Source organism: Colobus angolensis, unplaced genomic scaffold (assembly GCF_000951035.1).
Source record: "Colobus angolensis palliatus isolate OR3802 unplaced genomic scaffold, Cang.pa_1.0 Scaffold215, whole genome shotgun sequence".
NCBI classification, from domain to species: Eukaryota; Metazoa; Chordata; class Mammalia; order Primates; family Cercopithecidae; genus Colobus; species Colobus angolensis.
Genome location: NW_012115322.1, coordinates 4,107,560 through 4,128,294, shown reverse-complemented (window position 1 = coordinate 4,128,294; position 20,735 = coordinate 4,107,560). Strand labels below are relative to the sequence as shown.

General features: G+C 43.5%; 1 protein-coding gene across 1 annotated transcript in view; it reads left to right on the top strand.

Annotated features, from left to right (window-relative positions):
- Positions 1-20,735, top strand: part of KIF5C (kinesin family member 5C) — a 156,005-nt gene that overhangs the window by 40,226 nt on the left and 95,044 nt on the right. Inside the window, exons 2-3 of the mRNA XM_011943067.1 lie at positions 8,176-8,266; positions 15,233-15,306. Of these exons, the coding sequence (XP_011798457.1) occupies positions 8,176-8,266; positions 15,233-15,306 (165 nt within the window). The remainder of the gene's footprint in view (positions 1-8,175; positions 8,267-15,232; positions 15,307-20,735) is intronic.

The window sequence follows — 20,735 nt, the reverse complement described above, 5'->3', positions numbered from 1 at the left end:
AGGGGCAGCTCTGGATTAACATTTATACCCCACTGACAGTGTCACCCCACTGTAGACTGGGCAGGCAGTGGAGTGGAGAGGAGAATGGGGAGCTGGAGTAGAGGCTTCTGCTGGCTGGAGACATCAGCATGGCCTTAGGGTCTCCCTGTGAGGCTACCATTGCAAATGAGTAGACCCTGGAGAGGGTATAACGGTGATGGGAAAGAGCTGGTGGTCACTGCCAGGTATGGGATGTTTTGCCCCAATGTGCAAAGTGGGGTTTTTCCTGCCTTGGCAATTTGCAGGTCAGCTTCAGATAAATGGGAAGGTAGGTAATGTGGTAAAGAGTTAAAGGAGTGTAGAAAGAGTGACTTCAGGACTGCTAAAATCTTGGTGGGGAGTAAGAATGGTGGGAAATAAGAGAAGTTTCTGACACACTGGAGAAATACAGTGTGCATCTCCTGTATTGCACCCTCCTCTAGTGTCCCTGGGGCCCAACTGGCAGGTATTAGTCATCATTATGATCAACAGACATCTACTGAGCACCTGCCCTGCACCATTAAGGTGCTCTGCTAGGCCAGGGCCTTCAAGAACCTTTGATACTTCTAGAATTGTGTCAGTAAGGAACTGATAATTCCCTGGGTGGATGTGGCCCTGTGGGACCATTGCTTGGTAAGTGACCAGCAACCATCCTTTTATGAAGGAAAAGGTGTACCCCCTCTCCAGGATAGTGTACCAAAGCCCCAGCTTGTTGGATTTTAGTAAGGATTTGAATTTCCACTCAATCTGTTGGCTGAGCACCAACCAAATGTGATGGCTTCATATTTGACAGTGACTCCACCAGTCCAGATCTCTTAGGACCTACTGAATGAAAAACCCTTTGAGAGCAAAAGGTCTTGAATTTTGCCTTACTTGGGGCTCCCCCAGAAGCAGACCCTGAGGCAAGGATGGAAGTACAGGTTTCTTTGGGAGATGATCCTAGGAAACACTGTTGAAGAGTGAAGCTAGACAGGGAAGTGAAGGACCCACATAGAGTGCGCCATCACGTGAGTTCCCACTAGGGGTAAGTGGAGCCTCATCCCACTAGGGAAGTCTGCATGCTGGTTTGGAATACATGCCTCAGGGTCACCCCTGCACTACCACCCCTGGGCCTGGGAGCTAAAGTATTGGCCTCCCCAACTCTTTTTTTTTTTTTTTTTGAGACAGAATCTCGCTCTGTCACCCAGGCCTGAGTGCAGTGGCGCGATCTCGGCTCACTGCAAGCTCCGCCTCCTGGGTTCACGCCATTCTCCTGCCTCAGCCTCCCGAGTAGCTGGGACTACAGGTGCCTGCCACCACGCCTGGCTAATTTTTTTTGTATTTTCAGTAGAGACGGGGTTTCACTGTGTTAGCCAGGAGGGTCTTGATCTCCTGACCTCGTGATCCACCCGCCTTGGCCTCCCAAAGTGCTGGGATTACAGGCGTGAGCCACTGTGCTTGGCTAAGCCCCCCAACCCTTAATAGCTGTTGACTAAGAACTGCTGGGGTTGGTACCCACAAGGTCCTTTTGGCCTGTTGAGGGTGACCAAGAGGGCTCCAGCAGCCAGAAAAACCTTCAGGCAGAGAGATGCAGGAGCTGACCGTGGAAGGTTAGACTAGCCAGTCAGAGAGATGCAGGAACTGACGGAGGGAGGTTAGACTTGCCTACATGGAAGCAGTGGAGATTGAGAGGATAGTCAGGCCCCTGACAGCATCTGCTGCAGGTCTGTCATTGGTATTTTCACAGAAGTTTCCAGAGGCTCCAAAGCTGTAACAGTAAAGCTGGTGAGTGTACAAGCACCTGTACCAGACATGGCTCCTCGCCTTTCGTGAATAGACTTTATGATTGAACATTGAAATTTTGTTTATTTTTAAAGAGTGCAGAGGATGGCCTTGAAACAAGGTAAATTTTGCTGGGGCTCCCGGAAATTAAATAGCCCCTATGCTTTGTGGAGCTGAGCTCAGGAGTCACAGGCCTGGGGGCCTGGAGGGGCCCAAGATGTGATTCTTCACTTAGGTGTTGAGAAGGTAGTAGGATGCCAAGTTCCTGAGCTGGTACATTGTGAATGATCGTCACTTTTTCATTTCACTTCATTTAGGGGATAACTGCATGATAAGTTTAGTGTAATGCAAATGCCTGATGTAGGTTGGTCACCAACTTTTTTTTTTTTTTTTTTTTTTTAACAGAATGACACCAACCACATCTTGAGCAAGAACTCTTTGTTCATTGGACTAATTAATTTTGTATTTGAAAATAATTTGGAATTGATTGGAGGAGAGCAGGGTAAAAAAAGGACCAGAAATTCAGGCTTATTGTTTCCTTGATGTTTGGAGAGAGCAAGTGATTTTAAAGTAGAACTTCTAGAGCACTGGATAAGGAGGCAGGAGGTCTGGATGCGAGGCACACATCTGCTGCCTACCTGGCTGGCTGCATGCATGCCATCTACCCTCTCCTGATGTCACTTTATTTATAAAACATGATGATAGGTTGAAATGACCTGGAAGGACCTTTTGGCTCTGAAAAATTGTAGAATTTTAAAAATAACTTTAACTTTCCATAGCAAGCCTTGCATCTGTCTTTCCCTAGCCTCTGATTGGCCTTTGTCCATTTTTAATTCCTTCTGTTGAAAGGAATGCTTGCCATTGCATGCCCTCTGCTTTTTTTCCCCCCACACAATCTTGCCTTCTTCCCAGATCTTCAGTTTTTCTTTCCTCAATGGTTTCATGTCAGCAGTACCTTCATGGTTAACACTTTCCTGACTTCCATCGGCTACAGTAGGGATCTCTGTCTTTTGTTATCTCATAATCACTTTGCTTCAGTCTCTTAGCATGTGTTATTTTGGATGTCTCCTGCTTTTCTGGCAAATCCAAAGCTTTTTAGGAAAACAATACTCCGTAAAGGAAGAACACTTGAAGTAAGGGCCTGGCAGTTATTTCCCCTAAGTGATAGAGCAGATAATATGGCTTGGCCTTAGTTTTCCAGTTTGTGAAATGGGGATAATAATACCTAGCTCATAGAGTTCTTTTTTTTTTTTTTTTTTTTTTTGAGACGGAGTCTCGCTCTGTCGCCCAGGCTGGAGTGCAGTGGCCGGATCTCAGCTCACTGCAGGCTCCGCCTCCCGGGTTTACACCATTCTCCTGCCTCAGCCTCCCTAGTAGCTGGGACTACAGGCACCTGCCACCTCGCCCGGCTAGTTTTTTGTATTTTTTTAGTAGAGACGGGGTTTCACCAGCTCATAGAGTTCTTATGAGAATTAAATGAGCTAGAGTATAAAAGGGCGTGGGTCATCGTGGTTGGTGATGGTGTTGGTGACAGTGTTAAGATGGCAGCACAGGCTGAAAGAACTTGTCATTTCTGTACTTTCAGGAATGAAGTCATATAAGTGCTTGGAACACAGAGTTAATTATTGTTCTCCATAATCAGTTCCTCTTCTGAATACAGTACTCCTCAGCGTCAGAAGGTAATTCCACAGAGTGAGTTTCAATCTCTCTGTGGAAATTTTAGCCTTTGTTTGTTCGTTTCTTTCTTGATAAAGAGAGAAGAAAAACCATTCAAATCATTGGCAACCCTATGCCACAACTCGTCGTCAGTCTTAGAGCTTGTTATTGGATTACTTCTTAATGATCTCTTCTTGGGGATAATTAATTTCACTTTCCTTAACATCCCTCCTGGTGCCCATCTTCGAAACGTTTATGTGAGTCTTTTGTTTTCTGTTGTCTCCCGGAGTAATATTCCTTCCAGGCTGGGAAGCAGTTGTTGGGTAATGGGTCAAATGTATTAATAGGCAGGCCATATGGTTCCCAGACACCTTGCACTCAACAACTTGATAGAGTTCTGGTGGTATGATTTTTAAAAATTTTAACTATAAAAGTGTAAGAACCATCTGCTGTTATTTTTTTGTATGTGATCCTGGTAAGTTATTAATTTAGTTATACTGCGCCTACTGTTCCACATGCAGGCTTCAAGGCAAAGCTTGTATACTTTATTTTCAGTAGTAATGTGTGTGGAATGTGTGTGTCTCATCCAGATTCCCTTCATAAATTGAAGCAGGTTTCCCTACATGGGGTTAGGACTTGGGATTTATATGGCTTCTGTTTTAGCTGGTAAAATGCTATAATTGTAGTGATTAATTAGATTGATTGATAATTAGTCGCATACTAACTACTATGGAGCAAACTAAATAGGGTAATGTAATAGAGAGTGATGCCTGGGTGGGCATGGGGCTCCTAGGATCATGAAAGCCTTCAGGGAAGGAGAAATTTGAATTGAGTTCTAAAGAGTAGTGATAATGAGACAAGTAAATGAATATCTGCAGTGGGATAATTATAAGGGAAAGGAAGAGTTAAGAGCAAAGGCTCTGAACTGGGGAATAAGCATCGTACAGAGAAAAGCTCATGGGGCCACACTGTAGTGAGACAGAGGATAATGCAGGCAGCTGAGGGCAAAGAGGGTCTAATCTAAGAATAATAGGAGCCTGTGGAAGGAATTAGGCAAGGAATTGGTACCTGATTTATAGTTTTAGGAAGCTCATTTTAGCTGCTAAGTGGAAGTTTGATAGAAGCAAGAATTAAGGAAGGGAGATCAGTCAGGAGATGATAGCTGTTGTGTAGAAGAGACTGATGGAGAAATGATGGACTAAGTTTCTGTGGTATAGATGGTGAGAAGTGATAGGGGTTTGGGATATAGTTTGGATATGGAATCTATGGGACAGTCATATTGAATGGTTCTTAGTTTTCAGTCTGAGTAACTAGGTGATTGGTGTTATAGTTCTTACTCAGATACAGAGCGCTTGATGGCTCTTTTTTGGTTGGTTAAGTTTGAGGTGGTTCATGGACACCCAAATGGAAATGTCTAGAGGACATCTGAATCTGGATGTTAGAAGAGAGATGAAGGCTGAAATATTGATTTAAATTACATGAAACTCAAGAGTGTAGACAGAAAGGAGGCAGAGGTCTGGGTCTTGAATACACCACCATTTAGAAGTTTGAAAGAAACACCAACAAAGGACATTGATGGAGGTAGCCAGAGAGGCTGGAGAGATCCATGTGCTGCATAGACACCTGGAAAGGAATCGTATCTCCAGAAGGAGTGACTGGTGACCTCATCATTAGGTTTCAAGTGTTAGCACCCAGAATCCGCATTAAATGTCATTTGAAAAGTGTATTCTGTAGCTGTAAACTCAGTGATGACTAGAGCAAGTTGGGCCCAGTGCATGCCTGGAGAAACCTTTAGCCATGGCGGAATAAAAAATGGACAATCTTACCTCCTTGGGGGGTATGGGGCAAGGGTCTTTGTTCAAGTCTCAATCAGGATTTGTGAGATTTTCATACCATTACTAAAGCAGCAAAGAGTAATTAGTGGTTTTTTAAAATGGCAATTATATATACAGCTGGTACAGCTATGCCACAAATCAGTTCTTTGAAAATATTCAATAACTAAATTCTGATCAATATCTTCCAAGACTTTACGGTTGACCTAAAATAAAAGCCTATAACTAACCCAGTGCAAGACAGGACACATAAGAATATTTACATTTTTAACTACATAACGTGTTAATCCTGACAAGATAGGTCTCATAACAAATCACTTTGTAAATTTTATCTTTTCTTAGTATCAATCATAATGACTTGAAGGCAGCTTCTGCTTGGTAGTTAACTTTAGGTTATGAAGAATTGCTCTATTATCTGTTTGTCATTTGATAAATTACGTTATTTATTTATTTATTTTTTGAGACGGAGTCTCGCTCTCTCACCCAAACTGGAGTTCAATGGCCGGATCTCAGCTCACTGCAAGCTCTGCCTTTCGGGTTCACGCCATTCTCCTGCCTCAGCCTCCCGAGTAGCTGGGACTATAGGCACCCGCCACCTCGCCCGGCTAGTTTTTTGTATTTTTTAGTAGAGACGGGGTTTCACCGGGTTAGCCAGGATAGTCTCGATCTCCTGACCTCGTGATCCGCCCGTCTCGGCCTCCCAAAGTGCTAGGATTACAGGCTTGAGCCACCGCGCCCGGCCGATAAATTACGTTATTTAAATGAGGAATAGAGATTTCTTGATCTCTACTTCTCTTAAAGTGAAAACATAATGCATTCTAATAAACATTTTAAACAGAAGGGCAAAACTGAGGAGTCCTTTTTTTTTTTTTCGTACCTTGTGCTACAGTTTAATAGGTCGTTTTGTCTGCTGCATTAAATGTATTTTCTCTAAAACCCAGAGCAGGATCAAGCTGTAAACAAGAATGCTTTATTTTGGTGATTCTCATTGTTTGGATAAATAGTGGATTTGTTTTAAATCAAGCAAATATACATTTTTATTCCAGAAAATTCAATTGCTAACAAATACCCAGGCAAACTCTGCAAATATTTATTCTTACCTTTTAACTCACTGACATTTAGTTGAATTTTACAAATAGATAAAGCTTAATAATCATGTAGTAAGCTGATAGTTGGCAATACACTATGGTGAGGAATAGTCTATTGGTTATTCAACCAAATCCTTGATTCACTAACTGAAGGAAACTTACTGTGAACAAAACATCAGAAAATGTTCTCTTTCTATAATTTTAGCAGAATGACTCTGGTTCTGCTGCTTTGCATCAAAACAAAATTTTATAGTAACTGAAAATTCTCCATTTCTCTAAGACCAAGTGGAAGTAGCTCATTTACCTGGTTGGCACTATCCAGTTTTCAAAGACTAAAGCTTAAGGTCTAGGAATTTACCGCCAGTCCAGCTCTACCCAAGTAATAAATGAGTAGAACATTAAGCCATTCTGACAGCTGTGTACTTACTTTGTGTGAAGGTTATAGGATGTAACAAGCCTTGCTCTTGGATCCCTCATGAGCAATTATCTGTTTGAGGAGTCCTACTGTCCTTGGGTGGTTCCTGGTGTCCAGAGCCACATGTAGGAGGGGCACAGGGGGAGAAAAGGAGGCTCTTGGCTCTTCTCTCTCCTCCCTTCTCATCTTCTGCCCTCCCCTCTGCTATGTGGGGAACATGAAGATGAAGGGCCTCCTGAGTGAGTCTGGCTGTGGAAGAGGGTGAGCATGGTTGCCCCCTGCCTGGGTGGTGGTGGTAGAGAAGGGGTGCCCTCAGGATGGGATCTTCTAGGGAAGGGGCTGTGTCTGTCCCATCCACCACTTCCGCAGCACTCAGCACTGTGCCTGGCACCTAAATGCCCAGTAACTCCTTATTGAACATAGAGTGATTGGGCGTCAGGGCTCATATAGTGCACAGTGGAGTTTCTTCTCTTCCCCTCTACTAGTTATTTCCTTGAAACACACACATTTGAGCATCAAACCAAATCCCAAGACCCCACACCTGGGGAAACTCTTGATTTATTGTACAGAAGGGCTCTCTTTGTCTTGGAAGCCTCAACCCAGTTAAAGCATCACTTATGCATGAGAAAGAAAGCACAAAAATTCTTTTGGACACAAAGCAATAGTAGCTTTCTAATAAGAGGAGCTCCTTAAATCCGTTTGTCCCATCTTCCCATTGACTAACATTTAAGCACATCACCTTGGCTAACTGTGCCCTGCATAAACTGGCTCCTGATTTGCTTGCCCTCCCATTCCTTGAACACACCAGGCCCTTTGCTGTCTGCTGGGCTCCTGCCTGGGATGTGCTTCTGCAGCTCTTCAGGAGCCTCCATCTTCCTGATTCTGTAAAGATACACTTAAGTGGTCCTTCTTCACCAGGCTTTCCTTGCCCTCTCTAGCATTCCCTCTGTCCTGCTATTTTAAACCTAGGCATTTTACATTTTCCTCTGTGTTTGCTTTCTTGCTTATTAGCTATCTGCTCAACTTAATTGAATGATTCACAAGAGCAGGACTGTTTTGTGGTTTTTTTTTTTTCCCAGCATCTAGCCCAATGCCAGTCTCTGTGTAAGTGCTCAGTAAATACTTGTTCGAATGAATGAATGAGTCTCAGCCTATCCTTCGTTTAAAAAGTGGTTAAATTTAAATTTTTTAAAATCTCAGATTATCAACATACAGTGCACATACACGCAATGCATGTGTGGTATATGCTATAAAAATTCCCTACTCTTGGTAATGAACTGCCTTAAAGAATAGGGTTGGTGATTTAGTGCCTATGGCCTAGCTACTAATGTCAGCACTTTTTTATTCCTAAACGTCTAATGTGGTTTTTTCCCACCCTTTTCTTTCCTTTGTCTTTCTTTTTTAGCAAGGGAAGCCATATGTCTTCGACAGAGTGCTACCTCCCAATACAAGCCAAGAGCAGGTTTACAATGCATGTGCGAAGCAAATTGTCAAAGGTAAGTGCTATTTCTTTATTTCCTCCTGGGCCATTCAGAGTAATTGAAAACATTAAGTGATATTTGCAGCCTAGGAATCAATGTGCCTTGACTGTAAGCAGAGGCCTGCTAATTGGAAACACTGAATTCTATAGCCTCGGTTCTAGCCCTGATTTGCTATGATGTCAGGCAAATTATTTAATCTCTCTATTTCCCCTTTTCAAGGACATTTATTTATTTCTTTTGCCACCTTTTTTATTTTGTCACCCAAAAGTTTAAAGGAAGGTAAGCTATATTCACACTATTTCTGTAACAATTTTAAAACACTGCTGCAGGTATGGAACCTCCTTTTTCCTTTGAAGGAGAAAATATATATTCCTTGATGCTTCAGTTGTACATCTTTGGTTGATTTATTCTGTGCATCTGTCTCCCTTTTACTAATGTCTCTCAGCAAGAAGACTTAAATATGGAAAATTTTTGCCATTTAGAAATTTTCTACAATGTCATAAAATCACATTATCGTGTTGGTTATTGAGCCTGGTCTTGCTATTCAGCATTCCTTAATGATGCTTTCTCCTAACCCATTTTCAACCATCCCACCCAGATCCTGACATTTGTTCCTCCAAACAGGTAGCCTCAAGCCTACATTTATGTCTTAGAGATCAGTCCTTTTCTCTAGGACTGGCATTGGTCCTGGAGGATTTGTGTCAAAATAGCAGCAGGGAGATGAAGCAATTTACACATTGCTCTACCTTGTCCTTTCAAATCAGGGGCAGGTTGAAGCTTGCATTGGTAGGCTTGCCATCTGGACAGAGCTGGGGGGCATCTCCTGCTACTTTGCTTTTCATCGTCAAATCCTTGCCCTCAAATGTGAATGCTGTGGCAATTGTGCTTTCAAATGTATTGATGCTGCCCCCTTTATAGGCAGCTCTGGATTTGAAAAGCAAGGAGTAAAAACAAAACCAAAATAACCTACCATGTCACTTTGGATCTGCTTGTTTTTAGAAGCTGACTAACCTAAGTATTTGAAATTCATGAAAATCAGCTCTGGGTACATCTGTTCGATTAATTCTGACCCTGGACACCTGTGTGGGAGATGCATGTCAGCATGTAATGTTCCTTGCTGAGGTGGATGGTTATTCACATTCTTGCTGCAGACATCAATTAATTTTGAAGGTCTTCACAGTGAGATTTTTATAGAAACCCGATGAGAAAAAAATATGCCTGAATTTGAGCTCTTTCTGAATTAATAGTATGGACCTATATCGGGTGGTAATTTTTGTCTTCTCTCTACTTTTACTCTTCTGCTTCTCTTTCTATCTAAACATGTTTTCTGTGTTTTTGCAGTATATCTTTCTTGGTTTGCTCCTACTCAGCCCCGCTCCCTATTATTGGACTCATTCATATATTTTTTATTAAAGTAAGATTAATCACATATGTGCCAGAATTTCTTTTTCTCTCCCCCTTCATTACCACAAACAAATAGTATTTACCACATGCTGTGCTAAACATGAGGGCCATTTAAATACATCCTGTCCTCTCTAAGCTGACATAATTAGAAATGGATGCACTCTGTTAAAAAAAAATCCTGTGATTAACAAACTATAGTAATACTCTTTGAGTCCTTATTCACAAAAGAAGTTTGGGCCCCTCTCAATGTTTGGATTTCTCTACAATATGAAATGTCAGATATGGGCAGGTCTTGTAAAGATGTGGCCTAACTCTGGATAATTTGAGACCCAGTATGTAGTGAGCTATAAAGAAAACCATTTAGTAGAATAAAATCAGGCCCTGGCATGATATGACAAAAAGACATTTCTAGGGTATCATAAATATGTATGATCATACATACATGCCTTATTCTCCTTTAAAAAGGAATTGATGAAGGTCTGATTGAACTTTCACAAATATCCACTGAGGCTAATGTGAGAAGTGGCCATGTATTTCAGAATCAGTAAGCTAAAACATAGAGATACAAGAAAGAACTCCTTGGAATAGATGACCAGGTACAGCTGAGGTATCTCTTGCCACGAGGAACCCTATTTAAATCAAGATTGGGAGGTAGTGCTGTGGAGCCCTTTTTTTCTAGAGGCCAATAATTAAATCGGATGGCTTCCTTAGGGTGCCACAGTCCCCTTGATTCCTGATAATGGGTGGACTGAGGAGCATTCCTTTCAAGTCCATCTAAACTCTTACTGATTTGGAGCATCTGGGAGGCTCCATTTAACTTGATGGCTTTATTCTCTCTCTGGTTTTTCATTCCCTACCACTTCACTGGGTTAAAAAAATATTTTAAATGTTTGTAGAGTCCTGGCATCTCTCATGCTCCCATCTTTGGTGTTTGTTTTTCAAAACGTTGCTTGAAAAGGCATGTAGAATTCTCCTCCATTTCTTCTCAAAGAGGTTGTAGGGTTTGTGACTACCAGCACAGTAAATGGGAAGGCTCCTTTGGACGCCTAGGAATCAAACACCATGGTAACTGGATGCTATTATCGAAGTACTGTAACTATGTCCCAGCCTACAGAAGCCACGCCAATTATTTGCCTTCCAAATTAACTAGATATGGATGATCCAGATGCTAGAGAAGGGGATTTCTTATTTTCCAGTTCTGATTCCTTTAAAATTCATTCATTCAGTTGTTTCTTTTAATCATTTGTGTAAGTTGTATTTAGTACTTACCATGGGGTAAGCACTGCTGGGACTGGAGTCGCCATGCTGTGTAAGACTGTCTGCAAGGAGCTTTGGGTACAGGGAAAGAGACAGATGTGTACATAATCATCACACATATAGGCATTATGTACTTTAGAAAGGGTGTATGCAAAATGCCATGGGAACACGGAAGAATGTCACTTGTATTGATTTTGGTCGGGAGAGGGAGTGGAGAATTAAAGAAGGTTTCTCTGAAAGGTTGGGTCCTGAGGACTATAGAATGTAGCAGGGTTGTACAAGCAGAGGGGATTGCAAAAGTGAAAGCATAAAGACACAAATTCTGCTTGGGCAACTTGGAGTGGCACAGGGTGCAGAGCGGCATTATGGGAGATGAGGCTGGGAAAGTTAGGCTGGAGCAATTTGATGGAAATGGATGGACTTTATCCTGCAGACAATGTGGACCCAATGAAGAGTGTTAAACTTAGGATGATATTACCAGATCTGTTTTGTTATTATCTTACATATGACTCTGAAGAAGAAAAATATTTTTAGCTGTGACTTATAAGGCACTGTCTATATACTTGACATATGTTGTTGCATTTTAAATCAACAACTTTCTGAAGGGAGTTGCATTTTAAATCAACAACTTTCTGAAGGGTGAGCATTATTTTCCTCATTGTACAGAAGAGGAATTTGAGGCTCAGAGAAGTCAGGTAACTTGGCCAGGTTGGTTTGGGGGCCACGGACTGGGACACAAGCCTGGACTTGTCGGACTGACTGACTGACTGATGTTCTTCTGCACTCCCCTGCCTCCCTTTCCTGGTGAGCACACAGCGAGCATTTGATGACAATTATTTTATGAGCGGTCCCTGTTCTGTCAGGCCATATGGACTATTAACTAAGCATTGCAAAAGACAGGGCTGGGAATGGTGTGGGAGGAGGGTAGAGAAGAGGGGACAGGGATGGTGGCTCCCACACCTTGTGGTGGCCCTGGTGATCTGCCAGTGATGAGGCGTGTTTCCTTCCATTCTGAAGACGCAGCATGCCCTTGCCTGGGCACAGTGGCACAGTGACTACCCTTTAGTCTGGCCGGCCGGCACGCGGGCTGGCCTCGGGTGGTCAGCAGGACCGCCTCTTCCTCCTCTGGTTATGGCCTGAGTGGTTTGGTGACTGGTGAGGATGGCTGTCAGCCACTATCACCTGAAACCCCACAGGCCCCCATTTCCCCTGGAGAGTCAGTAGGAAGCCCCATGCCTCCTTAGGACTACTGATGGGTAGATATGATCAAATCCTCCCCCAATTCTAATCTGAAAATGGCATTAACTCTTTTGCTTTAGCAAGACCTGGATTCAGAACTGGGCAAATGGGAGGCAAGGAGCATTTTAAGTATCTACTGCTATCCTTCCTCCCCTGGGAGATGAGAAGGCTCTGGGCACCTGCGGTGGAAGCTCCTTCTGGGGTTCATGCAGCTGCGGGATGGAAGAGTGCTGTGGCCCGAGGTGCGGCGGGCTGTGCTGTACCAGTGGAGGTCACATCACACCAGGCACCAACACAAAGAAGCGTTCTGTCTGCGGAGCGTGGCTGAAATGTGGAAACAGTCATTGTTTCTGCAGAGACTCTAAAACAAATGCACTCCGTGGGCCCAGGAGCAGGCAGTGGACGTGATGAAAGTGCCTTTTGTGGGCGCTTCTGTGGGAATCGGGTCGGGGGTGGCGTGGCCCCCGCCGTGCAGAGCGCGTCCTGGCCTTTCGCGCTGCGGCTCCCCCACTGCCTGTGGTCGCGGTGGCCATAGAAACGCGCTGGGCTCCTGCTCCACTTCCCCTCTGTGCCTCCCCTCACCAGCAAATCAAAACATAGACTGAGCAAACAAACAATAAACAGAAAACAAGCCCCCAAAGCCTGGAGTTTCGAAGAAAATAGAGAACACTGGCTTCAAAGAGCTTTTTCGTTTAAATTATCTTCTAGTGCAGCACGAAGCCGATAGAGGGCGACGTCGGCTCCCTTCAACCTTGAGCGCTGGAGAGAGGTTCTGCAGCAGTGAATGAGCTGTAACCTGATTGTAAATACTTTCAGGGCCGAGTGGAGTTTGTTCTAGTGGGGTTTTACGTGTTCCTCTTTTCTTACAAAAAAAGAAGGGGAAAAAAATTGTGCTCGGTGACGAAATGGCAGCAAGAAACAGATTCTCCAAGTACAGTCTTGCACGCTTCTCAGCACCTTAGTCCAAAATAAGTGAAGCCACAGACGAGCTTCTGTTATAGTGATGGACTCAGGGGCGTGGATGAGACCTGGGAGGCCTCGGGTATGGCCTAATTCAGGAGGAAGCTGAGCTCTGAGCTGAGTTTCCTTGGTGCGGCGGATTGCTCAGTATTACCTCCCTGGGGCCTCCTGCGTGGGAACATCGGCACTTGCAGGGTGGCCAGCAGAGGTCAGGATGGCTGGACCCCTGGCCCTGGCAACTTCGGTGCTGTTCTAACACCTGGGCCAGTGGGTTCCAGAATGTTTCATACACAGAGGCTTAAGACAAGGAAAGCCCTTTCAGGTTGTGTGTGTGTGTGTGTGTGTGTGTAGGAGGATGGTTAATTTATAAAAAATAGTAATTTTGAATAAATGGAAACTCTAATATTGTGATGTAGCCAGCATTCCAATAGGCTGGAGTTGTTCGTGTTATGAATATGGCATTTTTAAAGTTTGACCTAAGGGTGGGACCTTGTTCCTTTGGGTCCCTCAAAGCATATCATATTCATGTTGGTGTAGAGGTGCTCTGTCTGCTCTGGCCTGAGGAATCTTTTCTTTGAGTAATTTGGCATTTTTGTGGAAACTGAAGCTTGAACCTCCAAACCTTACACTGACTACTTCAAGTTTTTGCTTCCCACTGTTACCAGGGGAACCATTAGCCGAAGTCTGATATGTGTGAACATTCTCTCTCTCCTCTCTCTCTCTCCCTCCTCTCTCTCTCCATCCCTCCTCTCCCTTAACCCCTAGTATAGCTTGATATAAACTCTTGAGGGCTGCTAGAATTAAAAAAAAAAAAATCCTGATACTTAATTTTCCTTTTCTTAGATTCCTAAAATAAAATATTGCTTTTCGTTCTTATCCCAGTTCACACTTCAACAACCTCAGATTGGTCAAATGTATATTAAAATTGTTTTTAAAAACATAACAAATCAGAATTTATATAAAAAAAATCAAAAAAGCAAACCCATCTAAGCAAAACAAAAACAAACCAGGATCATAAAATTCAGAGGACCCCCTCTACCATGCCCCCAAAAGAAAAACTCTATTTATAGAGCCTGAAGTAAGCCTGGCTTAGTAACCAGGCAAGTAACCCTACTACATGACCCTGAGTAGGGCACCTCGGTGTGGGCCCTTCTCCCTGCCTCTGCACCTTGTGCAAGTGAAGACTTCCTCCCCTTATGCTGAATGGAGGATCAAGGATATTACTGATGCATTGTTCCTCTTCCAGTGATATTTGTGAGGATGAAGGAGGAAAGCAGGAGGAAAATGAGTGCTAAATATATTTTAATCACCTCTGCTGCTTTGAAAGAATTCCCACAGATAATCTTCAGCAAAAAGCAGCCTCCACCCTTGAGCCTCCCCTTGTCTCTGTGTGATGTGGCACCGACCTGCAGTGTGGAAGGCTTTGCACAGTGCTCTCATTGTGTAATTAAAAGACATTTCCTGATGCTGATGGGCCTGGGCTGGCTTGTTAGCACTGTCAGTGCAAACACAGAGACATTAAATTTAAGTGAGGGCCCGGCTAGTTTCTGGGTTGATTGGATTATCACCGTGAGGCTCTGTTTATAGAATGGGGCCCTTTTCCTCCCCTGCCTCTGGACTCAAGGAGCTCTGGTAGGGCTTTCAGGAGAAACCTCCCCAAGGAGCTAGCCTGGGCCAGCGTTTAAACTGAGGAAAGAAATTCTATTCTTCATCTCACTCCAGAAACTTAGGGCATAAGAATAGTGTTTTCTTTTTCCCCCAACTGATCTCAATAGATCAACTTATAGAAGAAAACTCAAATATCCTTCTACTAAAAAAAAGTTTTCTGCTCGATGTCTCTGTCTTCATTTTGATGTCATTGGGAGAATGTGTGTCTGCCTCCTTCTTCATTAATACATTCTGTGAAGTGTGAGTCCATTTCTTTCTATTTGTAGAACAACAGAGGCCTGCATTTCTGCTCTTATCTCATAATTCTACTTAAAATTCACAAGGAGTTGAAATATATCATTTGTATGAAAAATGAGATGGGCCATTTGGAAAATGTAATTTTAAAATATGCAACCTACACCAGCATATGATCAAAGTAATGAGTTAATTTTAATTTCTTTTTCTTGTTCACAGATGTCCTTGAAGGTTATAACGGGACGATTTTTGCGTATGGGCAGACTTCATCAGGAAAAACCCACACCATGGAGGTAAGATTACAATGTGTCTAATGCGAATCTCTGAGATGACTGAATGGAACTGACGTTTCCAGCAAAACTTGAGGTGCACGTGGCTTTCTTTACTGGGAAATAGAGACGGTTATGTTTGGCCAATTAATTATGTCTCTGAGAAGTTTTAAAATAGCAGTGAAAAATAAAGTCTCAGGAATTCAGTATTTTAAAAAGGCCTTTATTGATAACTTCGTGATGGTAAGAATACATTCTATTCAGAAACAATCATTGATTAGCTAAGCAGTACTGTGAACATCATTCTGGACTTCAGCCTCAATCTAACTGGGAAAGCCTGTTGGGAAAATAATTTACCTTGATGAAGGCCCCCGGGGAGGTACATCTCTTAGAATAAATGAAAAACTGTAGATCAGAGATTTTTAAAAGTTGGCTTATGGGCCACATTCAGCCCACAGACATATTTTTGTTTGGCCTGCACATTATGTATATTTTTTAAATTGTAAGCAATGTTAAAAATTGGATGATTTCACACCATTCAAATTTTCCATCTTAGGTTGAATATTCTGAAGATCTGGCAGCACTGGGTGAATTTCACCATAATATAAAATTCAGGCTTCTCTGTTCACTTCATTGTCCTGTTCACCTTTTTTGTTAACATTTCTAGTGCAGGGAACAGCTGCTGTCACCTAGGAGAAGTTTGGTAAAATATCTGTTAGTATTTGTGAAAATGGTACCTGTGGTCCTGGCCCTGGCCACCCCGTGTATAATGGGCTGGGCTCTCCATTGTACTCACACCCAGCCCACTTCTTACACACTGGGGTGAAGGTGAACTTATATTCGGCATCCTTCCTTATTAATTTACATACCTGCTCCCTGAAGGCACTTCAGGGTATGACCCCAGCTCCATTTGTTGGCTGTGGAACTTTGTGGCTTCAGTCTGTTTTCCAAACAAGGCAGGTCTGCAGGCAAAATTGAACCCCTTTGCCTCCTCTTTTCCTTTTTTTTTTTTTTTGATCACCAAATCCTATAGGACCTTCAGGGCCTGATAATTCTTCTAAAGGTGAGACCCACCTGACAGGTGAGGAGAGGTGGTAAGCGTGGTTATTATAAGAAACTGCACAGAGGAAGTTTGGGGAATTCAGCAGCAGGGTAAGATGAATCCTTAATCCTTCCAGCTTAGGGTTTTTCATTTACGATGCCCTCCTGGGAATAGCACTGAGACGGCTGCTGCAGAATCGGTTTAGCTTGTGAATCATTCCTATTGAAGAGGAGATTTCAAAGGCACGAGGCTAAAATCCTCAGGGCTCTGATGTTCTGCTCATACTGATTTGAAGTGTGGGTACAGTGCCGGGGATCTCATTTCTGTGGTGTTGACTCTCTTTCACCTGTTTTGCTGAAGACAAAGTGGTTCAGAGACTGCACAGATTAAAGGAAGCATGAGGTTTATTTATTACTTCTTTCTGACTAAGCAGGTCTTTCCCCTGACACCTGAGTGGCACCAGCCCATCTCCTCCTCTCACACTCTACTACAGAACGTCTTGGAAACGCCGGCCCTGATATCCCCACACTCCTGCCCCGGCCCCTCGCCTTTCTCTCTCTTACTGGGCCCCCGACTCTTGACCTTGAGACTGTAGAAAAGTTGCAGTTCTACATTTCCTGGGTCCCACCTAGTCCAGTAGCTGTGGACAAAAACTCCCTCACAGGTCAGATGGCACTTGAAAGAGAGATATGGTGTCTAGTGAGGAATTCAATCAGTCCGGAGGTTTTTGTTTTGTTTTGTTTTTATATTACCAAACTATACATAATACCAAACAAAAACAAACAAAAGCAACCTGCATTATTTAAAATCCCCCCAAATCTCTTGGAATGCTTACAAGAGTGACCTTTTAAGCTTTGGGATTAGAAATACAAGGTATTTGCTAAATGCCAGAAATTTAAACTGTAAGACATCAAGATAGAGAATGCTCCCCAGTGTAAAATCTTATTTCGGGAGAAGAGATGGATGTAGGGTGATGGCAAAGAGCTATGCCCTCCCTTTAAAACTAATATGGGAGGTCAGGCGTGGTGGCTTATGCCTGTAATCCCAGCATGTAGGTCAGGAGTTCGAGACTAGCCTGGCTAACATGGTGAAACGCCATCCCTACTAAAAATCCAAAAATTTAGTCAGGCGTGGTGGCACACATTTTGTAGTCCCAGGTACCTGGGAGACTGAGGCAGGAGAATTGTTTGAACTAGGGAGGCAAAGGTTGCAGTGAGCCAAGATTACAGCACTGCACTCCAGCCTGAGCGACAGAGCAAGACTCCGTCTCAAAAAATAAATAAAAATAAATAAAATAAACAACCAAAAAACAAAAACTCATACAAGAGATATTTTGCTAAACTAGAGGCTCTCAAGCCCTGTGTGTCTTACAGTGTAAACTCCACAATGCCTGCCCAGCGAGGACTCATGGGGGACCTGAAAGGAACTGGGTTCCGGACAGGTTTCACCTCTGGTTGCCTAAATTCTGTCACCTCTTCATCTTTGTCAGTTTTAAAAGGTCGATTGTAATGAGTTGCTTTTCTTTATTGTGACTTTTGCAGATCACATACTTGTGCCTACAGTTAGAAATAGTTGATGTGGATGGGAGTTTTTTCCTAGTGCCACCCACCCCCTCACTTGAAATCAAGTTCTTTCTGTAGGGTAATTATAGATTGGAGCAAAGGTAAGGGATATTTTCAGAGGAAGGCAGAGGGAAGGAGGAGCCCCAAGCTGAAGTCATAGATACTGCAGGAGACCAAGAAATCCAGGATCCTGGAATGCGATTAAGTCAACAAAGCCCTATACAGGGTCTGCATTCTCTGAAAGGAGGATTTTATGTATTCAAATTACACATTGTGATCTTCCAAAGGCTTTCAGAAGGGGATGTTAATTCCCTGAGTGTCCCTGAGTGGACAGAGCAGTCACATGTTAAAGCTGTTTTTCACTTTAATCCCCCTGGTTTTGGTCTGACCTCCAGTGGTGACTCCATTACCTTGTATTGAGGGGAACAAACAGATAAGCCTACAAAAAATTGGAAAGATTAGCTTCTCAAGATGGAGCACTTAAGGTAGGTTTCCAGTAAATGTATGACTCACTGGACGGTGTTAATGCTAAGCTTGGTGGACACCAACACACAGAAGGTCCTGGGCTTGTGTAGCCCATACCCAGGGTTGGCGCTGGGGAGGACACAGGGGGTTCCAGCTCCAGCTGAGGAAAAGAGGACGGACTTTCTCAGTTCCTGTACTTTGTTCAGTGTGTGATGCTGGGAAGGGCCTCTCTTGGCCCCATGCCCTACTTTGTGATCCTCTTCTGCACACTGATATAGACGGACGGAGACACTTTGTGTTTTTTCTTTCTGCCCAAAGAGACGTTTGGAGGTCATTTGAATGGTACAGGCTTCCCGGCCGCCCCGCCAAGCCTGCCAAGTGATTTCGAACAAAGCTGTCTGAACGCACGGTGCTCATGCACTGACTGGCTGACATCTTAAGTGTTTCAGGAAACTCTTGCCCTGCTTGAGAGGTCAGGGAGGCAACTGGGGTTGGAACAAAGAGAGTCTTGTTCAGTGGCTGGTGGCCTGGGTCTTGTTTCTTCTTTCACATGTGCTCCTAAAAGATCACATTCCATGGGAAAAGTTTGTGGATAAAATTATACAGGATGCAGTTATAAAGATCTTTCTCCTATTTGCTTTCCAGGAGAAACAAGGTGATGAAGCAGTGGATTTCTTTGCTCTCCAAGTTCATCTTTGATCCTTCAGCTAAAATACACTTTCACTGTTCTTTCTCAGTTCCTGTACTTTGTTCTCCCACTCACCTTCTCCGCCCACATCCTCTCTGCCCATTTCTAAACTTACTCATTCTTCAAGATTTGGTGTCCCTCAAGGAAGCCATCCCATATTACCCATTTATTACTGGAAATCTGGGACATTTCTAGTCTCTGAATTTCTATAGCTCTCAGCTATTTTCCCACTTCTTACTGCCCAAGGCAACTGTGCATTGTGGGTCTGGGCTGCGCATCTCATCTGCAAGGGTCAGTGTAGAAGCAGTGAAGACCTCTAAGGAGCACCTCTCATACACACACACACACACACACACAGACACACCACACACCACACACCACATTCCACCCCCCACATATATCACACACACACACAGACATATGCACACCATACACATACACACACATAGACACATCACACACAGACATATTACACACCACATACCACACCCCACATACATTGTACACATACACAGACATATGCACACCACACACATATACACAGACACATCACACACAGATGCACCACACACCATACCTCCCACATACATCACACACACACACACACATACATACACAGACACATCATATACCACATACCCCCCACATACAGGATACACACACAGACATGCACACCACACACATATACACAGACACACCACACGCATAATATACACACAGACACACCACACACCATGTACCACACTGCTTAAATACATCATACACACAAACATATACACATCACACATATACCTACACAGACACACCACACACCATATACCACACACCCTCCCACATACATCATACACATACAGACATATACATACCACAGACATACCTCACACCACACAAGGCCCTCACATGCATCATAAACACACGCAGACATATATATCACACACATACAGACACCCACACAACACATACTGCACACGCCCCTATACATCATACACACACAGACATATACACATCACACACATATGCACACACAGACATCACATACCACCCCTCCACATACATCATACATATACACACAGATATATGCACACCACACACAAACACAGGACACACCACACACTATATACCACACATGACCCCTACATACATCATAAACATATAGAGATGTACACCTCACACACCTACATATAGACATGCATACGACACACTATATACCACACCCCCATCACACACACACAGACATACACCCATACAGACATACCATATACCACACACCACACATTGTATAGCATACCCCCCACATACACACACACAGACACACCACACACACAGAGACGCTCCCACATACACATGCACACATACCGACAGACCCCACATATATACACACACAACACACACACATACCCCCATATACACACACACACCGCATACATCCTACAGACACAGACACCACATATCACACATATACAATACGCACACACCACAGAATGCCACATGCCACAAGCACTCCCACACTCGCCACACTTCCTACATTCATGCTATAGCATATACCTGCACACATTCCCTACATCCATCTCACACACATATATGCCCCACATCACACATACATGTTAATACTCCACGTACATCACACGCCCCCACACATGCAGACATAACCCTCACACCCTCCACATGTATCACACACAGACATATACCACACACA